This window comes from Salvelinus alpinus, chromosome 25 (genome assembly GCF_045679555.1).
Source record: "Salvelinus alpinus chromosome 25, SLU_Salpinus.1, whole genome shotgun sequence".
In the NCBI taxonomy this organism is placed as follows: Eukaryota; Metazoa; Chordata; class Actinopteri; order Salmoniformes; family Salmonidae; genus Salvelinus; species Salvelinus alpinus.
In genome coordinates, this window is record NC_092110.1 from 37360772 (window position 1) to 37385179 (window position 24408).

The following is a 24408-nucleotide window of genomic DNA, read 5'->3' on the forward strand; positions in this document are numbered from 1 at the left end:
GGCTTCAGTCATACAAAAGTTATACTTAAATCCGAACTGGTTCTCTAGCACCCCATGTTCAAGAATTGCCCTTTTCCCTGTATTCAGATTACAACCTCTCACTTTAGGTTATTTGAAAATGAAATCATCTCCAAAACATTTATTTTTAAAACAAGCCATAGAAAGTTGGTTGACAATTTCATTTTGATCCACCAGAAATACAGAACAAAATTGGCAAGTGTGCAAAGCTGTCATCAAAACAACGATGGGCTACTTTGAAGTATCTCAAATATAAAATATATCTTGATTTGTTTAACACTTTTTTGGTTACTACATGACTCCATATGTGTTATTTCATAGTTGTATGTCTTCACTATTATTCTACAATGCAGAAAATAGTAAAAAGAAAAAAAAACTTGAATGAGTGGCTGTGTCCAAACCTTTGACTGGTACTGTGTACAGTGCCTTCGGAAAGTAGTCAGACCCTTTGACTTTTTCATTATTCTCAAATTGATTAAAAACCTTTCTTCCTCATCAATCTACACACAATAACCCATAATGACAAAGCAAAAAAAAAAATGTATAGGAAAAACCCCGGAAATATCACATATACTTTTAAGTTTTCAGACCCTTTACTCAGTACTTTGTTGAAGCACTTTTTGCAGCCTTGAGTCTTTTCTACAAGCTTGGCACACCTGTATTTGGGGAGTTTCTCCCATTTTCCTCTGCAGATCCTCTCAAGCTCTGTCAGGTTGGATGGGGAGTGTTGTTGTGCAGCTACTTTCAGGTCTCTGGAGATGTTCGATTGGGTTCAAGTCCGGGCTCTGGCTGGGCCACTCAAGGACATTCAGAGGCTTGTCCCGAAGCCACTCCTGCGTTGTCTTGGCTGTGTGCTTAGATTTGTTGTCCTGTTGGAAGGTGAACCGTCGCCCCCAGTCTGAGGTCCTGAGTGCTCGGGAGCAAGTTTTCATCAATGATCTCTCTGTATTTTGCTCCGTTCATCTTTACCTCAATCATGACCAGTCTCCCAGTCCCTGCCACTGAAAAACATCCCCACAGCATGATGCTGCCACCACCATGCTTCCCCATAGGGATGTTGCCAGGTTTCCTCCAGACATGACGCTTGGCATTCAGGCCAAAGAGTTGAATCTTGGTTTCATCAGACCAGAGAATCTTGTTTCTCATGGTCTGAGAGTCTTTAGGTGCCTTTTGGCAAACTCCAAATGTGCTGTCATGTGCTTTTTACTGAGGAGTGGCTTCTATCTGCCCACTCTATCATTAAGGCCTGATTTGTAGAGTGCTGTAGAGATGGTTGTCATTCTGGAAGGTTCTCCCATCTCCACAGAGAAACTCTAGAGCTCTGTCAGAGTGACCATCGGGTTCTTGATCACCTCCCTGACCAAGGCCTTTCTCCCCCAATTGCTCAGTTTGGCCGGTGGCCAGCTCTAGGAAGAGTCTTGGTCGTTTCAAAATTCTTCCATTCAAGAATTATGGAGGCCCCTGTGTTCTTGGCTAACTTTAATGCTGCACACATTTTTTGTTACCGTTCACCAGATATGTTCCTCGACACATTAGGCATCACAGTTTTCAGATAAATATTATTTAAAGTCACAGAGGGCTATTGCAAGAAACTACATGAGATCCCTTTTTAGTTAATATCCATTATTGACATTTTTTTGGGAAACACTTTTTTGGAGAGTTTGAAATTGGGATCCTTTGCTCCTGACAAGGGCAGTTCCAGACATAGACTCGACATGGAAATGAATCATATTGAAAGTATTTAGAAAATTCCAAAAACGAATCTTTTCCCTCATAAAATTCCCCTAAATGTAATTTGTAAGCTCAAGTTTGACAGACAAGTATTGTCTCGTTTTTCCAGAATCCCTGAAAAGAGACCTGTGAAAATGAAGGTCAAATAAAAAAATATATGAATCTACAAACAATCTCTAATTCATACACAATTATTCTTTATGTTTAAATAATATACTATATTTATATTTTCCAATTAACTCAATATGCCTGTTACAGCTCAGTGATGTTTACTCATTCCCAGAACTTGGCTCAGACTGTTTGTTGCACAACGAGTCATAATTCAATGTGACACAATGCCGGTGTATCATTTTGATGTTTGACAGTAGCTAGCTACCATAGCTGTGTAGGTCGTTTATGGTCACGTTAGATCTCTATGTAGAAAGCTTTAGTAAACATTTTCTGATGCGACGTATACCTAATTCACCTGAGTGACTCGACGAGGAGAATAATATAAAATTATATTTAGGTCAAAATTGAAGGTCGTGACTTGTGTTATCTAGAAAAACATCATAGCTTAGCTAACTAGCTTAGCAGGCAGACATCTAAATGAATTGAGTTGACCCCTCCAAAGAGGAAAATATGCATTTTGCAGATTTCGTTGCTGGTTCCGTTGGAGGTGAGCTAAATAACGTTACTGTAATGTGTTTTTGTCTGTTAAAAAAAAAAAACATTAAATCATTTAACTTATAGTTGTATTGCTGGGAAATTTGGCAACATGCACCTACACAGGCAAGCGAGGCTATAGGCCAGCTGACAATGTTGAAACATTTTCAGTGAGTTAGTTACATAATGTACAATGTGATGAATATGACTTGTTCCTACAGGAGCCTTTGGAGTGGCTGTGGGGTATCCTTTGGACACAGTGAAGGTACGTTAAGTATATTTTTATGTGAGCGAGCTTCATTAGTTGTCTGTGCTTATTTCACTAATGTTTAACAATGTGCAATTATCAAACTCAATAACTTATGACTCAATTACCTTTTTTCAGGTGAGAATACAGACACAAAGGAGATTCACAGGAGTTTGGCAATGTATTCATACTACATGGAAGACAGAAGGGGTGAGTGTCTTAAGTGACATGTTAAAACCCCCATATGAAGCGCTGTAGTTTGGACTTGGGGCTGAAAGCTGTGTCTCTCCACAGGCGAATGGATTCTACAGGGGCATGTCCATGCCAGTCACCACTGTGTCCATCAGCTCCTCTGTAGTGTTTGGCGTCTACAGAAATGTCCTGCAGTGTTTACATCAACTACGATCCACCTCCACAGGTTTGGATTTTCTGCCAGCCAAAGTGGACTTCTTCTTGTCCGGGTTGTCAGGAGGTGTTGCCCAGGTAGTCTACTTATAACTAGTATATTAGTCTATACTGTTGCAACGTTACATGACATGGTGCTTGGCATGGCCAATATTGGTAAGTTTCAGTCAATTTAATTAGGGGAACTAAAAAAATAAAAGTTCCCCGACGCAAAACTGGATCATATTCACTAGGAACCAAATGGAAGCAAATGGGCCGAAACATGACCCTGATGACATCATACCAGAACACCTTTGAGTACTCTTTCTCTTGTCCTCTTTAAGGTATCTGTGATGGCACCAGCTGACATAGTAAAAGTACGGATGCAGTGCCAGATGGTACACCAAGGCTTGGACGCTCAGCAACCCAAGTATCGCGGCCCAATGCACTGTCTGCTGACCATCGCTCGTGAAGAGGGCTTCCTCGGACTGTACAAGGGAGCTGGTGCCCTCGCCCTGCGAGACGGCCCCTCCTTTGCCACCTACTTCACTATTTACCACGTTATCTGTGAGCAGCTATCCCCACCTGGGAATACCCAGCCAGGTAAACACACAGCACCTGGGAACACCCAGCTGGGTAAACACACAGCACCTGGGAATACCCAGCCAGGTAAACACATAGTACCTGGGAACACCCAGCTGGGTAAACACACGGCACCTGGGAATACCCAGCCAGGTAAACACACAGCACCTGGGAACACCCAGCTGGGTAAACACACAGTACCTGGGAACACACATCCAGGTAAACACACAGCACCTGGGAACACCCAGCTGGGTAAACACACAGCACCTGGGAACACCCAGCCAGGTTAACACACAGCATCACTCTGTAAGGATCTTCCAAAGCGTATGCTTCTGTATCTCGTATGCTTCTGTCCTCTTAAGTGTACATGGTTGCTTTTGCTATTGGTCATCATGATTCAGGATCATTTAGTGTTGATTATTTGGTGTCTCTTTCCCCCCCAGAGTGGAACGTGGTTCTGCTTGCTGGTGGACTGTCAGGGATGTGTGGCTGGTGCATAGGGACACCCATGGACGTGATCAAATCCCGTTTGCAGGTGGATGGTATGGGCAAGAGGAGATACACAGGTTTCTTCCACTGCATCGCACAGAGCATACGCACTGAGGGGCCAGGCGTTCTCTTCAAAGGCCTGGGCCTCAATTGCATACGGGCCTTCCCTGTCAACATGTCCGTGTTCGCCATGTACGAGGTGGTTGTGCGCCTCCTCCGACCGAAAACTTGAATTTAAAGGCTTGGGTTGTTCATTAGGTGCCGAATGGACTGAAATAGGGAGGAACTACTGGTCTGAGAACAAATTTGGACACGATGTGAACTAATGAATCCAACCTTAACTTTGAAGACTTGGGTGATAGGATTCTATTTTAATTATGTTTCTCGTGCCATTTTCCATGACTAGAATAACACTCAATCCGTTGTGTTTATGTTGTATCACTATTCACCATTGCCTCAGTTGCTGCTATGTGGTTTTTATATAGTGCCATACTGCACTATTAAGGGGAAACTCCAATTCCTCAGTAAGATTTATTTGAAATATTCCTGCATAGTATTTCAAGGGAAAATGTGAATTGAAAATGAATACTGAGCTAAAACAGTTTAATGGTAGTTCTCAGATTGTTTAGCAATAGGGCCTAATAGTTGTCACACCTTTCAGGAATAGTACTACAGAAACTTACTTCATTATTTTGACTTACCTACTTTTTACACAACATTCCCTCACTGACCTTAGAACATAACAGGGGTGTATTTTACACCGCAGGATCACTTGATTTCAATGGCTAGAATTGAAGCTGACGGACAGTGTGGCTTAGAAAATATGAAGTTTTTCTGAATACTGTATTAATGAAAGTTACTTGTCGATCATTGCCCAAATAATTATCCCACTGTTCATATCGCTCCTGTCACAGCTCGGAAACGAGCGTCTTTGAAATAGGGCCACCATCCAGCAAACTGCAGTATACTGGGGGTCGGTCATCAGTATTTAGGAATTGATTAACTTCTGCCACAGGCTTTCACCTCACCTTCGGTATGAAAGTGAGCAAAGCCTGAGAGCTGAGGCTAGGAATTTATCAACTTTGCTCAGAAAATGTAAATATACAACTTTGCTTTGTTACTGGATCCAAGCAGTATCAATTATTTGTCCTTGACTTGGACAGTATTTTCAATGGTATTGTCTAAACTCCCAGTTCTCAAAATACTGTGAGTCATTCTCTGTATACCACATGTACTGATGACCCTGTACTTGTGATTTGGTGTTTGGGAAAAAACAAACAAGTAGCGCATCTGATTTTGGTGTGAGTGAAACGTATAAGGGAGTTTTAACACGCACAAACATTTCAGCAGTGTAAAGTGAAAAAATTAAATATATATATATTATTTAATGACTGAATAAAAATTCACAAGACAGACATTATTTTATTCATCCAATGGTATTGCTGTTAGCACAAACCAAAATAAAACTTCCTTTGTCAATGCTTAGTGAGTTTGTGTGAAGCCATATCATAGTTGATTAATCATTAGACATGAACTGTTCAGCATGGGGATATGTAGGTGACACATTTAAGTTTCATGTTTCTAGTATGGCGCATAAGACCTGGGCCACATTTAGTAGGAGGTTGTGGAACGTTGCAGATAGAAATGTCATGAATAGACTAGACACGATTCCTTTATTCTACATGTCAGAGGCATATCTATTCTACAAAACATATTTATATCTGAACGTTCCACAACGTTGTGCTCTGCTGAACACTGCCTTGCTGAGGTCTGACCTCTAACATTGTGTCAGGACTGAGCACATGAATAAAACTGGCTACGCACGGGCTAGAAACTGAAATTTAGAGGTCTCGGGGTCATGAACTGTTTGACGGTCTCTTCTGTGACCTGCTTGCGTCTCTCCTGATGGGATGTGATCATTGGCTGCAGGGTCTCTATCAGACGCTTCTTCAGATCACCGGTTAGCAGGGCTCCACTGGCGTAGTCCTGGAGACAGATACAATACAGCAATGAGTGGGATTATTATACTTATGACACAATACAGCATAGAATGGCCTTTATTTCCTGGAAATCATTAGCCTGGTGGTCCAGTCTGTTTGTGCTATAGCCACTCCTCTTTGCCAGGCCAAACATGGCATGACATCAATAGAATAGATGGCTACAGCACATCATGGGAGAGGGACCAGGTTAAAAATCTAGCTTTGTTTTCAGTAAATCTAGACAGTTAATCATTCGGATAAGACTTTGACACACACAAAGCATCATAGTGTTCATTTGGAGAGATTTGCAGAAAACAGACATGAATTTTGTCTGGGACAGTCAAATGTCCCGCTGCGTCCAAGAGTTTTGATACCAAATAGAAAACTTAGTTTGCTTATTTCCTATAAAGATCAGGTTATTTTTCAACTGTGAGGGTAGTCATTGATAGTATGGTTGCGTGGGTTAAAAACACCAATTCAAATGTAGGGCTATGTAGCTAGGTAAAATAATAAATATACACAATTCAAAATGTAGGACAGTGTGGCTGTCAAAATAACACCAGATCCTAAACCTTGACAGCAATACTGTAAAAATGTTGATCCATGTCTCTCTAATGTTCCAGTCCAAGTGCATTGGGTTCTCTGGCATTTGTCCGGCAGCACGCTCCCCCTCACCTGTCGGATTTTCTCCAGCTGCTCGTCGTCCTCCAGGAAGAAGGTCAGGTACATAAAGGACACGTCCACATTGGGGTTGCCGCCATATTTCCTGTGCTCCTCTACCGTGTCTTTTCCCCCGGAGAAGGCGTGCTTGTTCACCTAGGTGAGGACAGCAAAAATGACAACTCGAACATGAATTACAGTTTTTCCCTCGTTTCCTGTAAACCATTCTCTTATCAATCGATCAAATGTAATATGATTTCCATTTCAGGTGACTGTATTTGACTGCCATGTGGAACTGATAAAGTAAATGTACTGTATTTAGCTATAAAGCCCTGTTTTACATTGTCAAGTGACCTCTTTCACACTACTAAGCTGGGCTGTACTGTGCCAGTCTGGTTAAGCATTCACTATTGATAGAAAGGACGAGGTAAAAATAAAATACCCGAGCCAGTATAGTTGGAGTGGGCAACAGGGTATTAGGAAGCTTTAAGCACCTTATTTTTGATCTGCTTGGGCGTGTCTGTGAGGAAGATGGAGGAGTTGGCGTCGCTGGCGGACATCTTGGTCTGGGCCCCTTGCAGCGCTGGAAAGAAGGTAGAGTGCAACAGGGCAGGCTTGGGGTAGCCGATCCTGGGGGCCACATCCCGGGTCATCCGGAAGTAAGGGTCCTTAAAGGGGCAGAGGATGGATATATCTTCACAACCGTTATAGTGCTCTAGATGTAAACGCTACATTGAGTGCCAGTCAACTTAAACATATCAGACTGAACTTTACAGTTCTTTACTCTCTCAGTGACATGCTGTCAGACCCTGCTACTCAGATCCTTCTGATTTTAACCTTGCAGGATTTTATTCTGGCTAAATGAAAATAAAGTCACAAGCATAGTCTGTAGAAAGAGAGGTTGAGGTTAATCAGTTGCCACAAGTCAGAGCAGTGTAGATGATCAGTCAAAGCATCCAATTTCTAAAATGAACTGTTAAATCTTTAGCAGACAGTGTCCTGGTTGTTAGAGGTTAGCAGACAGTGTGTCCTGGTTGTTAGAGGTTAGCAGACAGTGTGTCCTGGTTGTTAGAGGTTAGCAGACAGTGTGTCCTGGTTGTTAGAGGTTAGCAGACAGTGTGTCCTGGTTGTTAGAGGTTAGCAGACAGTGTGTCCTGGTTGTTAGAGGTTAGCAGACAGTATGTCCTGGTTGTTACAGGTTAGCAGACAGTGTGTCCTGGTTGTTACAGGTTAGCAGACAGTATGTCCTGTTTGTGCTGTGATGCTTGACTGACCTGGTCTATGGCACAGGGAATGAGACACTGGACATCTTTTCTGCCCTTGAAGATCTGAGGGAAAGAGCTACTGAACGACGGAGCGGCCTGGATGGCAGGGAAGGCGATCTTTCCTGGGATGGGTGAGAGAGGGAGGAATACTTAGCTTTTAAAAAGCATTCACCTGGGCTGTATTCATTAGTGCACACCATAGTAAAACGACGTTTTGCATCAGAAAATTAGCGTTTCTTATTGAACAGTTAGTCCCTCCTTGTTTGAGTTAGTTTTTCCCCCCTTTAGGTTTCTAGTGAATATGACCCTGATCACATTGTAGCAACACTATGCTACTCAGAAAGTGCTCATTCATAATGAAAGTGAAATCCCGGGCATTTGTATAATTCCTCAACAGGTGTTGACTCAATTCCTACAAGTCGTCTCTCTTACCGATGCAGTCACTGTCGCCAAATCCAAAGATGCCTTTGACCTGGTTGAAAGTCACATGCTTCTGTACTTTCACCACATTCCTGTAGAAGTCTGGGGACTCCCTGTAGAGACAAAACAATCAGGGTTAAGAACAATCTGCAAAAAAGGCAACATAGCTGACATGCCAACCTCATTATGAATTAGAATTTGTTCTTAACTGACTTGCCTAGTTAAATAAAGGGTAAAAAATATATATATATATATAAACTCAGCAAAAAAAGAAATGTCCCTTTTTCAGGACCCTGTCTTTCAAAGATAATTCATAAAAATCAAAATAACTCACAGATATTCATTGTAAAGGGTTTAAACACTGTTTCCCATGCTTGTTCAATGAACGATAAACAATTAATGAACATGCACCTGTGGAACGGTCATTAAGACACTAACAGCTTACATACGGTAGGGAATTAAGGTCACAGTTATGAAAACTTAGGACACTAGAGAGGCCTTTCTACTGACTCTGAAAAACACCAGAAGAAAGATGCCCATGGTCCCTGCTCATCTGCGTGAACGTGCCTTAGGCATGCTGCAAGGAGGCATGAGGACTGCAGATGTGGCCAGGGCAATAAATTGCAATGTCCGTACTGTGAGACGCATAAGACAGCGCTACAGGGAGACAGGACGGACAGCTGATCGTCCTTCGCGTTTATCGTTGAAGGAATGAGCGTTACACCGAGGCCTGTACTCTGGAGCGGGATCCATTTGGAGGTGGAGGGTACTTCATGGTCTGGGGCGGTGTGTCACAGCATCATCGGACTGAGCTTGTTGTTATTGCAGGCAATCTCAATGCTGTGCGTTACAGGGAAGTCATCCTCCTCCCTCATGTGGTACCCTTCCTACAGGCTCATCCTGACATGACCCTCCAGCATGACAATGCCACCAGCCAAACTGCTCATTCTGTGTGTGATTTCCTGCAAGACAGGAATGTCAGTGTTCTGCCATGGCCAGCGAAGATTCCGGATCTCAATCCCATTGAGCACGTCTGGGACCTGTTGGATCAGAGGGTGAGGGCTAGGGCCATTCCCCCCAGAAATGTCCGGGAACTTGCAAGTGCCTTGGTGGAAGAGTGGGGTAACATCTCACAGCAAGAACTGGCAAATCTGGTGCAGTCCATGAGGAGATGCAGTACTTAATGCAGGCTGGCTGTTACTGGCTGTTACTTTTGATTTTGCCCCCCCCCCCTTTGTTCAGGGACACATCATTACATTTCTGTCAGTCACATGACTGTGGAACTTGTTCAGTTTATGTCTCAATTGTTGAATCTTGTTATGTTCATACAAATATTTACACATGTTAAGTTTGCTTAAAATAAACATAGTTGACCGTGAGAGGACGTTTCTTTTTTTGCTGAATTTATATATAAAAAATAAATACCACTAGTAGGAATCAGATGCACTTTAAAATAGGTAAAGTATTTGTTACCGTGAGCTACTTCTATTGAATGATAACCATCAGCCTTTAGTATCTCCCAGTCTCATCAGGCTGATGAGCATACCACACACAGAAAATAATGATGGTGAAGAATTATGATGACAGAAGGCTCATGAGAGAGAACGGTTGAGAGCAATGTAGCCTAATATCTAAATATTTTGAAGTTAGTTTAAAGTTACTGCACTACTGCACCATAGCACCACCTTCTGGGAGATCAGTGAACAGATATGGTATTAAAATATATATATATACAGTGATCCCTCGCCACTTCGCGGTTCACTTATCGCGGATTCGCTATTTCGCGGATTTTCATAATGCATTTTTTTTTTTTTTTTGGTGCATTGTGCTCTGCATTCTGATTCGCTAAAAACTCACTCCCGCTTCTTGTATCAAAACATGCTACGAATTGTGCTATCATTTTGTCGTCTCGTGCAGTTATGTGTACGTACATAAAACAGCTTGGCAAATTTACATTAAGTTGGCCAAATTATCTTGTAATTTCGAACATCTCCTAAACCCATAATGTCGACGAAACGGCCTACACGTGAGTCACTGTATTTGTATACATGTAATAGTTGCTAATTGTAAAAAAAAAAAAAGTTTTCTATTTCGCGGATTTCACTTATCGCGGGTCATTTTCGGAACGTAACCCCCGCGATAAACGAGGGATTACTGTATATATATATTTTTTTAAATAACTATTCTTTAGTACTCCCGTGATGTATAAATGCAGAAAAGAGCATGATGAGGGAATTCTGAAACGACTAATATTTAATAGTACTAAAACACACAGTACAGTCCCTGCACCTCTGAGGCCCATGGCCCATATCCAGAAATCATCAGTCAATCTAGGATCAGCCACTTAGATCATAACGAATAGCATTAGATGACCAGAGGGGATCTGATCCTTGATCAGCACTCCTACTCTGAGATGCTTCCTGGATAAGTGCCCAGAGACATAGTGAGACAGAGGGGTCTGTGGTTTAGTTAAATACCCCATGTAGTCCAGATCAGAGAAGATGAAGGTCTTGTTGATGTCGAAGCCGCAGGCGATGATGTCCTTGGCGTTCTCCACGGCGTAGCGGTGACAGTCCTCCAGGGACAGGTCCTTCCACAGGTACTTCTCATCATCCGTCAGCTGGATCACCAGCGGGATGTCAAACGTGTCCTGCAGCCATCTGGGAACAGGTGGAGCAAAAACCCTTCACTCTCAACTCTGATCTGAATCCACTGCCATTCGATCGACCTTAAATCACCAAGTCAGTCTAACGTAAACCTGACTTGAAACGCTGGGGTTTAGGTTATCTGTTATTATAGACAGTGTGTTATACAGTATCTGTTATTATAGACAGTGTGTTATACAGTATCTGTTAATATAGACAGTGTGTTATACAGTATCTGTTAATATAGACAGTGTGTTATACAGTATCTGTTAATATAGACAGTGTGTTATACAGTATCTGTTAATATAGACAGTGTGTTATACAGTATCTGTTATTATAGACCGTGTGTTATACAGTATCTGTTATTATAGGCAGTGTGTTATACAGTATCTGTTATTATAGACAGTGTGTTATACAGTATCTGTTATTATAGGCAGTGTGTTATACAGTATCTGTTATTATAGGCAGTGTGTTATACAGTATCTGTTATTATAGACAGTGTGTTATACAGTATCTGTTATTATAGACAGTGTGTTATACAGTATCTGTTAACACACTGTATAATAACAGATACTGTATAACAAATACTGTATATTATAGACAGTGTGTTATACAGTATCTGTTATTATAGACAGTGTGTTATACAGTATCTGTTATTATAGGCAGTGTGTTATACAGTATTTGTTATACAGTATCTGTTAACACACTGTATAATAACAGATACTGTATAACAAATACTGTATATTATAGACAGTGTGTTATACAGTATCTGTTATTATAGACAATGTGTTATACAGTATCTGTTATTATAGGCAGTGTTTTATACAGTATCTGTTATAGACAGTGTGTTATACAGTATCTGTTATTATAGACAGTGTGTTATACAGTATCTGTTATTATAGGCAGTGTGTTATACAGTATCTGTTATTATAGACAGTGTGTTATACAGTATCTGTTATTATAGACAGTGTGTAATAAAGTACTGTATTTGTTATTATAGGCAGTTTGCTATACAGTAGGTAGGGTCTAGAGTGTTTCCCGGTCTGGGACAAAGGGTCAGGGACAAAAGGTCAGGGATGTACCATAGTGTAGGGAGAACTTTAGGTGGTTCTTAATAGTGTCAAGTCCATCTCACTAATACTAATCAGGGTTGGGGTCAATTCCATTTTAATTCCAGTCAATTCAGGAAGTACACTGGATGTCCAATTCTCTTCTATGCTTTTCACAAAAAAAACTCTGAATTTGGTTTACTTTCTGAATTGACTGGAAGGGAAATGGAAATGATCCCAACCCTGGCTACTTATACTGACAGACTCACTTTGTGAAGATGAAAGGGATGAGGTGGCCCATGTGCAAGGCCTCTGAGGAGGGTCCTCTGCCCGTGTAGAGGTAGAAAGACTTGTTCTTCTCATACGCGTCCAGAACCTGGTGCATATCTCTGGAAAAAGACAAACAACAGAGTTACAGCATATGACACATCCTAAAATGCCCCCAAGACAAGATGAGAGCCGATTAAGACAAGATGTTTACTACGTGTTATCAATTGCTCATGCTCAATCCCAGACAGATAGACATAAAGGCAGATGTGCAGACAGACCACCCTCTAGAGTACATTCAAATAACTGACTAGCATAACTGACCTGTGAGAGAAGAAGATTCCTCGGCGTAAAAACCGGTGTGCCTTCTGTCCCGAGACTCTCTCTATTCTGTCCACCAGCTCTTGGTCAATCTTGCTACTGCCAAACCTTACTGAAAAGAAACGTCAGTACACAATTTACCCATACCATTAATTATGCTCTGACTAAATAAAAAAAAGAGTTGGACATTAGATAACGTCCATGTGTTTGAAGCAAGTTTACAGCAACGTGTGAGATATTTGACATATCTCACATAAAGGCTCACTAATTTTCAGAGGCCCAACTCCTAACTTGAAGATTCATACATAACTCGGACAATTCTTCCATCAATGCATGATTTACACATTTGTCAAGTGAAGCGTGTGCTGTGTATAAATTCGGATTCTGCCCAGAGATCTAACATTATGCTTTCCCCTCTGACCTATCAGCTTGTCGTAGTCTACTCCTTTAGCGTTGGTGGTGGAGACGTTCCAGGGGTCGACCATGTCCTCCCCATCTGCAGCTGGCCCGTTGTCTTGTGAAACAGAGCATTCTGAGGGTGGACATCCAGTCTTGTAGTCCTGACCTGTTACCTGCTTGTAGTCCACTTTTAGCTTCAGCAGCAACTGTACAGCAGCATCAATATCAGCCTGCAATCCAAAAACAATATAAGACAAAAGGTATTACAATAACATCACGGTGTCTCATTATCATGGTCATGGAATAATTCACTATACGAAGACAATATGACCAGTGTTGTATCGTGACTGTATTGCACAACACTTAGCAACTTATTATGACATGATACAGTATAAGAACACACTGGTTGTGTTTTTAACTAATAGAAATCATCCCCATGTGAAGATATTTGTAAATATGTATATGTTATAGGCACTTAGTTTTATATTAGTTGTAGCAGTAGTTTGTTAGTTGTAGGCCTATTATTAGTTTTACAACTTTTTTATGCCGTTTTAATTGTATTTCATTGTTATTATTGGACCGTTAGTATATGCCATATTATTCTTGTTACTAAGTATTGTATTTTTTGGGGGACACTTGAAAACGAGATGGTTTCATCTCAATTTTATCCTGCAAAAATAAATGGAATAAATAAATCTAAAAGCTCACTTTTGCAGCCTTTTCTGTTTTCAGAGTTCGGACTGTGTCTCCTTGTGATGTTAGTTTCTCATATAGGTCCATTGGGGTCATATCCCCAGCCCCGTCTCCCAGACAGTCTGTCATCTTCACCTTGGTCAGAACCTAAGAGATACAAGATTGTGTGACACAATTTCATATACAGTAGTTTACGTCAAGTAGCATACATGCCATTGCATTAGTTAACAAGCTATCTAGTATGTCTTGTCATAAGATGACATTTTGCATGGTAAAGATAAGGCCAGGATTTTCATTTCCCTATGCTAGGGAAAGTAGCTAGCTAATCTTGGTTAACTCAGCACTAAAATCTCCGGAATTTGTTCAGTAGTCTGTCCACTAAAATGACTAGCTACCTAATGTACGGGGTATTTAAAATCAACAAAACACACATTGCTGTCAAGGGTGGTTTGAAATAATTTCCACAAAGAACAGCAATGGATATCTAGTTTTGCTTTGGTCCATGAAGCCACCTGAACAGAAAGGAAGGTTGTTGTGATTCAAGAACCACTCTCTCCACTGCTAAAGCTAGCTTAGCATGGTGGTTAGCCCATATGTTTGCCATAACGTTGTTCTGATCTACTCTACCACGCCATGACAGTGGCTTTCGGGTGATAGGATGTTTTTTAAATAAACACGAGTGCATCAAAGGAAATACTCAAAATATTTTAGATTTTTAAATATTCCAAATGTTTCAAAATAATTCAAATGCACGCACCTTTCAGATTCTATGACACCGGTAAAATCAACTCATTCCACTTGCGTCAGCCTGCTTGTTGGCTGGGAAGTGTTCAGGGCAAATGTATCCCCTAACAAACAAATAGTTGATCTATTCAGTTCCACTGTGAATTTATTTACCGTAATAAGAGAGGTTATACTATTGTTGTCATGTCAAAGAGAAAATCCAGTTACTTCGAATGAGAAGGACATAAAGAGAAATGCATAAACGACAATGTAAGTCTGTTTAAAACGTCGACGGTTCTTGTCGGAATTGTTTTGGTTCGGGCTGACTGATTTCAAAATAAAAGTTGTCAAGCGCTGTGCGCTAAAGTAAAGAGCTTGAAATATAATTACAACTTTTATTTCGAAGATGTGGATCATTGGGTTCCTGCACAGGCGTCACACATTTGGAACTGGACAAAATTGATGACCTACATACATTTACTGTACTTTCTCCTGAACCACTGAATTGTAAGTAGCGTTAGCTACTGCGATTATCCCCACGTCATGGTACTAGTGACATATATGTTTTAGTGGCATATCTGCTATAGACACAGGAAGATATTACTATGCAGCTTCTTGGTTGAGTTACAAAGCGAGCTAACTACTGTGGGTTAGCCACAGTTGGTTAGCCATAGAGCCAGAGATTTTTTATAACTAACCCATAGCTCATTGTTCGACTGTATCTTGTAAAGGGTTGCGTCAATCAAATCTGGTCACCGAATATAGAGTCAGAGTCACCGAATATACTTTAAGTATTTTTATTTAACACAAGCGATAAATGGTAAATGCAATTTTCGTATATACGGGTTCACTGTATCACCACGCAGGGTAAAGCAGAGAACTGACTAGAATAGTACAGACATCTTCTTTTATACTGGGACAGAGGTAGTTCCAACTTCAGAGTTGGCCTGTAGTATAGGCTCAGCGTGGTTTAAACTTGCTAGCCTATCGGTGGTGCCCAGGCTGGTCCCAGCCCCACAGCACTCAGGATTCAGATGTCCGAAAATGTTGTTGTGAAGATTGAGCTGAGTTGTCAGTTGCTACACATTCCTCAGTTCCTGTTTTCTTGTTATTCAGCATTCTTCCTACACATTCCTCAGTTTCTGTTTTCTTGTTATTCAGCATTTTCCCTACACATTCCTCAGTTCCTGTTTTCTTGTTATTCAGCATTTTTCCTACACATTCCTCAGTTCCTGTTTTCTTGTTATTCAGCATTTTTCCATCTTGTCTCAACCTTGTGGTTTGCACAGTCGACACCCTAGATTAACAACAGCTTTACTGCATTCCCGCTATGTTTGTGCAACACTATAATAGCTGGGTTAGCAACACACTATGTTTGTGATTAACATGTCCTATTTATATAAGGCATACATTTTTGTTAAAAGGAGAACAAAACCATCCTTCACAATCTGTGATGGAGCTGTTGTGCCTGGCTTGAGGGTTCATGTTCGCTAATGCTAAGTGTGTAGCCGTAAATGAACTGGGAAATGCCGTCAAAACGTTTTTAGAAGCCTTGTGATTGTTTTGCTAATAAAAAAGTACATTCACTTTCTAAATCAAATCAAATTTATTTTTATAGCCTTTCTTACATCAGCTGATATCTCAAAGTGCTGTACAGAAACCCAGCCTAAAACCCCAAACAGCAAGCAATGCAGGTGTAGAAGCACAATCAAAAGGAAGATGAGCGGAATCCATTTTGTATCAACAAGTTGTATTTAGTTCTTACCATAAACAACTGTGTCACCATGCTTTCTCTATTTGTTGACAATGATGTCAGAGAGGTGCAGGTAGGAAACTCGGGGATGAGAGTTGCCCATTATCAATGACCTGTTTGACTGTTTTTTTCTCTGTCTTATGTGGCAAATACCACCTTCCTACTTGGTTATGAACGCAGCGTAATAGCCAGCTAGCTAACTAAGGTGAATGGGGCAAAGGACAGAGGGGATTCCTCTTATTCTTCTTTAAGATTGGGTTGGCGGATCGCATCCACATTTTAGGTGCATACATCAAATAAAATTGTATTTGTCACATGCGCCAAATAAAACAGGCATAGACCTTACAGTGAAATGATTACTTACAAGCCCTTAACCAACAATGCAGTTTTAAGAAAATCCCTCCAAAAAGTAAGATAAGAATAACAAATAATTAAAGAGCAGCAGTAAATAACAATAGCGGGGCTATATCTTCTTCAGGCTGCAGGGCGGTGCCGGTACACTTATGACAACATCCAGCTCAAGTGCAGGGTGCGAAATTCAAAATGTATTTTTTTGAAATATTTAACTTTCACACATTAACAAGTCCAATACAGCATTTGAAAGATAAACATCTTGTGAATCCAGCCAACGTGTCCGATTTTTAAAATGTTTTACAGCGAAAACACCACGTATATTTATGTTAGCTCACCACCAAATAGAAAAAAGGACAGACATTTTTCACAGCACAGGTAGCATGCACAAAGCCAACCTAACTAACCAAGATCCAACCAAACTAACCTAGAAACAACTTCATCAGATGACAGTCCTATAACATGTTACACAATAAATCTATGTTTTGTTCGAAAAATTTGCATATTTGAGGTATAAATCAGTTTTACATTGATGCTACCATCACAGCTACCGTCAGATATAGCACCGAAGCACCCAGAGTAATTACAGACACCAACGTCAAATACCTAAATACTCATCAAAAACATTTCTGAAAAATATATGGTGTATAGCAAATTAAAGACAAAGATCTTGTGAATACAGCCAATATTTCCCATTTTTTAAGTGTTTTACAGCGAAAACACAATATAGCGTTATATTAGCTTACTACAATAGCTAACACACAACAGCATTGATTCCAGGTAATCGGTAGCGATAGCACAGTTCGACAGATATATGAAATATCATCCCAAAATGGGTCCTACTTTTGCTGATCTTCCATCAGAATGTTGTACAAGGGGTCCTTTGTCCAGAACCGTCTTTGTTTGGATTCAGAACGACCTCTTTCCCTCTTGAATTAGCAAGCACACTGGCCAAGTGGTGCTAAACTCTCCATCCTGAACAAAAGCAGACAACGCAACACGCCTAACGTCCCGAATAAATTTCAATAATCTAATAAAACTATATTGAAAAAACATACTTTACGATGATATTGTAACATGTATCAAATAAAATCAAAGCCGGAGATAGTATTCGCCTATAACGACGGCTTTCCAGAAGGCGATTCCAGGTCCAACTTCGCGCTTTCGAAAAAACAAGAAATGGCGGACAAGTCACTCCAAGAGGATTTATTCCACTTCAGACCAAGATAATCCATTCAATTCTTCTCTCACTTCCTCTTTACATCTAGGGGAAGGTGTATGACGTGTATGTATACCAATACGTATCATGCCCATTTATAGGCAAGCGTTTGAACAGAGACCTCGATTTCAGAAATCTCACTTCCTGTCAGGAAGTGGGCTGCAGAAGGAGTTCTGTTTCACTCAGAGAAAACATTCAAACGGTTTTAGAAACTAGAGAGTGTTTTCTATCCAATAGTAATAATAATATGCATATTGTACGAGCAAGAATTGAGTACGAGGCCGTTTGAAATGGGCACATTTTCCCAAGTTACTCAATACTGACCCTGCAGCCATAAGAAGATATACAGGGGGTACCGGTACAGAGTCAATGTGTCAATGTGCGGGAGGAACCGTGTCGGGGTAACTGAGGTAATTATGTACATGTTGGTAGAGTTATTAAAGTGGCTATGCATAGATAATAACAGAGAGTAGCAGCAGTGTAGAGGGTGGGGGGCAATGCAAATAGTCTGGGTAGCCATTTGATGAGCTTTTCAGGAGTCTTATGGCTTGGGGTAGAAGCTGTTTAGAAGCCTCTTGGACCTACACATGGCGCCCCGTTATCGATTGCTGTGAGTTAACACAGAGAACAGTCTATGACTAGGGTGGCTGGAGTCTTTGTACATTTTTAGGGCCTTCCTCTGACACCGCCTGGTGTAGAGGTCTTGGATGGTTGGAAACTTGGCCCAGGTGATGTGCTGGGCCGTATGTACTACACTCTGTAGTGCCTTGCGGTCGGAGGCGGAGCAGTTGCCATACCAGGTGGTGATGCAACCTGTCAGGATGCTCTCTATGGTGCAGCTGTAAAACCTTTTGATCTGAGGACCCATGCCAAATCTTGTCAATCTCTTGAGGGGGAATAGGTTTTGTGGTGCCCTCTTCACGACTGTCTTGGTGTGCTTGGACCATGTTAGTTTGTTGGTGATGTGAACGCCAAGGAACTTGAAGCTCTCAACCTGCTCCACTACAGCCCCGTCGATGAGAATGGGGGCATGCTCGGTCCTCCTTTTCCTGTAGTTCACAATCATCTCCTTTGTCTTGATCACATTGAGGGAGAGGAAGTTGTCCTTGCACCACACAGTCAGGTCTCTGACCTCCTCCCTATAGGCTGTTTCATCGTTGTCGGTGATGGACGCGTAACAGGTAGTCAGCCTGCCATGCAGGCTCCTCGTGGAGTGCAATGTAAGGCAGGTGGTTAGAGCGTTGGACTAGTAACCGGAAGGTTGCAAAAACAAATCCCCATGCTGACAAGGTAAAAATCTGTCGTTCTGCCTCTGAACAAAGCAGTTAACCCACCGTTCCTAGGCCTTCATTGAAAATAAGAATGTGTTCTTAACTGACTTGCCTAGTTAAATAAAAGTGTAAAAAATATATAATAAATAAATAAATACCGATTTCCGATTGTTATGAAAACTTGAAATCTTCCCTAATTAATCGGCCATTCCGATTAATCGGTCGATCTCTAGTATGTAGACAGCTACAAAAAATACAGATGAAAACTCTCGGTAGATAGTGTGGTCTACAGCTTATCATGAGATACTCTACCTCAGGCGAGAAAAACCCTGAGACTTCCTTAGATATCGTGCACCAGCTATTGTTTACATAAATGCATAGGCCCCCACCCCGTGTCTTACCAGAGGCTGCTGTTCTGTCCTGCCGATACAGTGTATAACCCGCCAGCTGTAATGTTCTTAATGTCGTTGTTCAGCCATGACTTGGTGAAACATAAGATATTACAGTATTTTAATGCCCTGTTGGTAGGATATACGTGCATTCAGTTTGTCCCATTTATTTTCCTGCGATTGAACGTTAGCTACCAGAATGGAAGGCAGATTAGCCACTCGTCGCCTGATCCTCACAAGGCATCCTGATCTCTTTCCGCAAAACCTACATTTCTTTTTCCAGCGAATCACGGGGATCCAGGCCTGGTCGGGTGTCCGTGGTATATCCCTCACCCATTATACAGCTGGACCTTACTTCACGTGAGAACTATGCACCCACCGAAGAGAGATATGACGATCTTTACCGCTACAGGTGCTGTAAGGAGTACTGTGTGTGGACCAGACCAACGCTGTCCCAACACCCCCTCCTGGTGTATCTCGATGTACACTCAATCTCCAGAATTCAGCCCGTGCCCTTGGTTATCTCTGCTTTCACCTGAGGATATACACTCTGTAACACATGGGTCATTTCCTGACAACATAGACTCTCTTATGGCAAGATCACAAATTTATAACATTTAAATAACTGCCACCCCAGTACTCCCATTAGTCTCCCAGTTACCAAGCCATGTGGCATACGTTCTCATAAACTAATATCCCTACAATGCTACTAAAGTAATCCCTGCTACTACTAACATGGCCCATGCCTATAAACTCCTATTACGGTCCCTTCGGCGACTGCCCTGAGAATAACTACTGCCTGTAATCTGTCAAGTGTTCGCCGTCTGTTAGAAATTGGGAAAGAGATTAATGAGTTGGAAGAATATTCAACCTACATCTATCATTACATCTAACCCATAACACACTAGTCACTACTCCTAATGCACTTCTACAGTTATAAACATACTGAAACATTCTCAAATCAATTAGTCAATCCCTCCTCTGGAACAATGAGCACTCTCATGTTCCACAAAACCTAAAACACATTGACTTAACAAGAAAAGAGAAAAAATAAATAAATACTTGTTTAATAACTTCCCACTACTCTTAATGCAACTAAAACTGGGGGGAAAAACGTCCATCCGTTACGTTCTATGCCCATGTTATGCTGGTCTACATGCCGTCTCCTTCATCTCCATCATTGGGTGTTATCGCAAAACACAGACTATAAACCTTATATGCAATTAATTATATCATATCATCCAGCCATCTCTATTTATCAATACAATTTAACATAAAAATTCTAATGACATAATAAAACAAAATAAACAAAAAACAAAAACCTTTATGTAAACCCAAGCTATCATCCAGTAAGTTCTAACAACCTCCCTATCAAAGGATACCTAGAGAAGGTTTCCAGAGCCTCCCTAGGCCTAATACATTTACACAGTGCCCCCAACCCTCACCATTCAAAAGCAACTCTCTCTTGCTATATCCAAATCATAACTAAAACATTTTATAAATTATCCAACCCAAATTAAGAATAACAGTTCTTAGTGCTTATTTTAACTCAAATTCAACCTTCTCAACTTAGCACACATCATCCCTATTAAAATGTACATTTATAAACAAAACCTTTTAGTACCAGTAATAACTATTCTCATTACAGCCCCCCTTTGTCCCTGTTTTCCTGTCATAAGTGGCCTGATAATGAAAGATCAGTATCTCAATGCTTACTTAGTCCAAACTGTTGGCAGTGTGTAGACTCAGATAGAAGTGGTAAAAGTCACTGTCGTGCCTTTGTCGCTCTTTCTCCAGCCGGTTAGGGATGGTTTTGAGGTTTACACACACTGTTTGTGGTCAAATTATTCCTACCATGCATTAAGACACGATCTGACGTCACCTACCATGATGACTCCTTTATTCTACTGGCGACCTCTCGGAAGAGTTACCAGATCATGAAGTTATCACCCTAACCCCTCCTAGAATCCCACACACCATAAATCCCAATCTGGTGAAATTTGTATCGAAACAAAAACAAAAAAGGAAATCAACAAGACATACATCACAATCCATTTGGAGTAGCTGTCATCCCTTATTAACATATATTTTCCCTTCTACATGCAGACTTGTCACGCCCTGACCTTAGAGATCCTTTTAATTCTCTATTTGGTTAGGTCAGGGTGTGACTAGGGTGGGCAATCTATGTTTTCTATTTCTTTGTTGGCCGGGTATGGTTCCCAATCAGAGGCAGCTGTCTATCGTTCTCTGATTGGGGATCATACTTAAGCAGCCTTTTTCCACCTGTAGTTTGTGGGATCTTGTTTTTGGTACTGTGCTGTTTAGCCCTACTAGACGTTACGTTTCGTTTTTTATTTGTTGTTTTTTCGGTGTTCATTTAATAAATTAAAATTTACACCTACCACGCTGCACCTTGGTCCGATCCTTTCACCGACGAACGTAACAAGACTGAACAAAGTACATTTGTAGATTTACCCAAAGACCATGACCCCAGGGAACTGGTCATTATCCCTTTGAACACGTGATTCATATACAACATGTTAAATAAAAATAAACAGATTCGAATAACTAATCAACTTTAGAATTACAATTCTTTATAACTCCCTAAGGAAATAATAGTATCTCAAAGTAATGGTACAATTTGAATAGAGACTGTTGTTTTTCATTCATTTTATAATTAAATCCCACCGGTTTCGATCATTTCTAATGAGATTGATCAGGCCTCATCAGAAAGTAAGGATACAGGGCAATCGACACCATTAAAATATTTCCTCTCCCTTTTCTTTCCCCGACCTTCCGAAACCATTTAAAAACCTTTCAAAACATTTCCATCCTACTGCATACCCAATTTAAAACTGAATTGAAAATAAACAATCCCAAAACCCCTTTCCAGTAATCTTATTAGTTTAACCTGTTGCGTTAGGTTAGTAAAATACAAAACTGTTATTTAACAAATGTAGAACCTTCATAAAGTTGGTGCTGTCTAATCAGCTTGACAGTCAATAGTTATTTCATTCTACTTGTATTAGTGGACACTGCTCCACGTAATGGAAACATATTATAATTTTATAATACATTAACTTCCTGCTCTAATTCACTGGTGTTACCTAACTATAAAACCAAGCAACAATAATCAAAAACTGTCAAAGAATGTTTCTCATACTTCTACTTCAAATGTCCCACTTGTAACGTTTGTCTGAAGAAGTGGACCAAGGTGCAGCGTAATTTGTGGTCATCATATTTATTAAAATGAGAACCAGCAACAAAATAACAAAATGAAACCAAAACGAACGTACCGTTCCATAGGCTACAAGAGCTGTACAAAAACAAGATCCCACAACCTAGGTGGGAACAAAAGGCTACCTAAGTAAGATTCCCAATCAGAGACAACGATAGACAGCTGCCTCTGATTGGGAACCACACTCGGCCAAACACAAAGAAATACAAAACATGCCCACCCCACATCACACCCTGACCTAACTAAATAGAGAAATAAAACGGCTCTCTAAGGTCAGGGCGTGACACCACTACCTGCTTGCTTTCAACCGCAGCTAATCTGTTTTACAATCTGAAGGCTCAATCCCTCTACTCATCCTTTAACCTTGTATTAAAACCTCAGCTTTTCAAATTACTAAAATATCGCATTGTTAGAGTGCTATAAAAAGGTACTCATAACAAATTACCATTCAGATACTGTCAACACTCATTACGTTTACATCAATCCTCCTTATCAATGACTATATTTGTATCACTAACCACTGCTTCACACTCATTAAACATCTATTATTTTAAGATTAACCTGAAAATACAATCAGCCAATTCTTAATCAATCCAAACTATTCAAAATTCAAAATTCTGACTTTCCAATTGACTCTCTTTTGTTACCTTCACTCGTCTACATCTCTTCCCTTAAATGAATCAGAGTTTGTTCTGACACTAGAATAGGGAGTGTTGCTGATCTACCGTCAGCTGTTAGACGAACTGGAGCTGTCATTGGAATTAGCTGTGTTTGTCCTGAAAATTCTATGTTTATGGCATAGTTTCCAGACATGGGGAGATGAGGCATAATTTGGACTTACACATGTGTAAGTGGCTGCAGTATCTATCATCATGGGTGTGCCTCTGTTCTCTATTTGAACCTGCAGCATAGGTTCTTGATCAGCTCTCGTGCATATCATCGGAAACTGACCCTCCCCTGTAGGATGATTCTCCGGGCATCCCTAGTATCCCTGATTAGGCCCCGCCCATAGGTTCACAGGGCCCTGTGGTTGTCTCTGATTAGGCCCCGCCCATGGGTTCACAGGGCCCTGTGGTTGTCTCTGATTAGGCCCCGCCCATAGGTTCACAGGGCCCTGTGGTTGTCTCTGATTAGGCCCCGCCCATGGGTTCACAGGGCCCTGTGGTTGTCTCTGATTAGGCCCCGCCCATGGGTTCACAGGGCCCTGTGGTTGTCTCTGATTAGGCCCCGCCCATGGGTTCACAGGGCCCTGTGGTTGTCTCTGATTGTTTTGCCAACCACCACAATGTTCATAAACTAACTAAAACATTTTAGAGTTCATTTTAGGTTTAGTAACCTCTTTGCTAATTCATTGTTACCCCTCCCTTCTATAATACACACCTTCTATTAACTATTTTCCAAGGTTGGGCTACCCACTTCCCCGGATAATAATGAATTAGTCACGGCACTTAATACCTTGTATTAGAACCTATACTATCATGTCTACAAATGTATTGCTGGAGAATACGGATGACTTAATGTCTTATTCCATTAAATCGCCTCAAATATCACTATTATTGATAACCCACGTTACCAAAATCATTCACACTTGTCTTCCTATTTCCATATAATCTTTCATAACAGTTAAACTTTTCTGGGTTCCTTCCTGCACCTTGCTCAGTCTCCCCTGT

The 24408-nt window shown here is 40.9% G+C and overlaps 2 protein-coding genes across 3 annotated transcripts; one reads left to right on the top strand and one right to left on the bottom strand.

Annotated features, from left to right (window-relative positions):
* The first annotated feature begins 2077 nt into the window (after positions 1-2077).
* Positions 2078-5577, top strand: slc25a47b (solute carrier family 25 member 47b). 2 transcript variants are annotated; one of them, XM_071366659.1, is made up of 6 exons: positions 2079-2407; positions 2616-2659; positions 2780-2851; positions 2936-3124; positions 3370-3628; positions 4051-5577. In XM_071366659.1, the coding sequence occupies exons 1-6, from the start codon at positions 2371-2373 to the stop codon at positions 4326-4328; spliced, it is 879 nt and encodes a 292-aa protein (XP_071222760.1). In that variant the 5' UTR covers positions 2079-2370; the 3' UTR covers positions 4329-5577. The 2 variants fall into 2 exon arrangements, with proteins under 2 accessions (XP_071222761.1, XP_071222760.1); XM_071366660.1 differs by lacking the exon at positions 2780-2851 and having other exon boundaries at positions 2078-2407.
* Positions 5499-14868, bottom strand: LOC139553897 (tryptophan--tRNA ligase, cytoplasmic-like). Its single transcript, XM_071366654.1, has 11 exons — positions 14552-14868; positions 13810-13941; positions 13124-13331; positions 12706-12814; positions 12384-12503; positions 10898-11080; positions 8433-8533; positions 8010-8122; positions 7230-7403; positions 6751-6891; positions 5499-6082 (listed from the first exon to the last, which is right to left on the bottom strand). The coding sequence occupies exons 2-11, from the start codon at positions 13921-13923 to the stop codon at positions 5924-5926; spliced, it is 1422 nt and encodes a 473-aa protein (XP_071222755.1). The 5' UTR covers positions 13924-13941; positions 14552-14868; the 3' UTR covers positions 5499-5923.
* Between the last annotated feature and the right edge of the window lie 9540 nt (positions 14869-24408).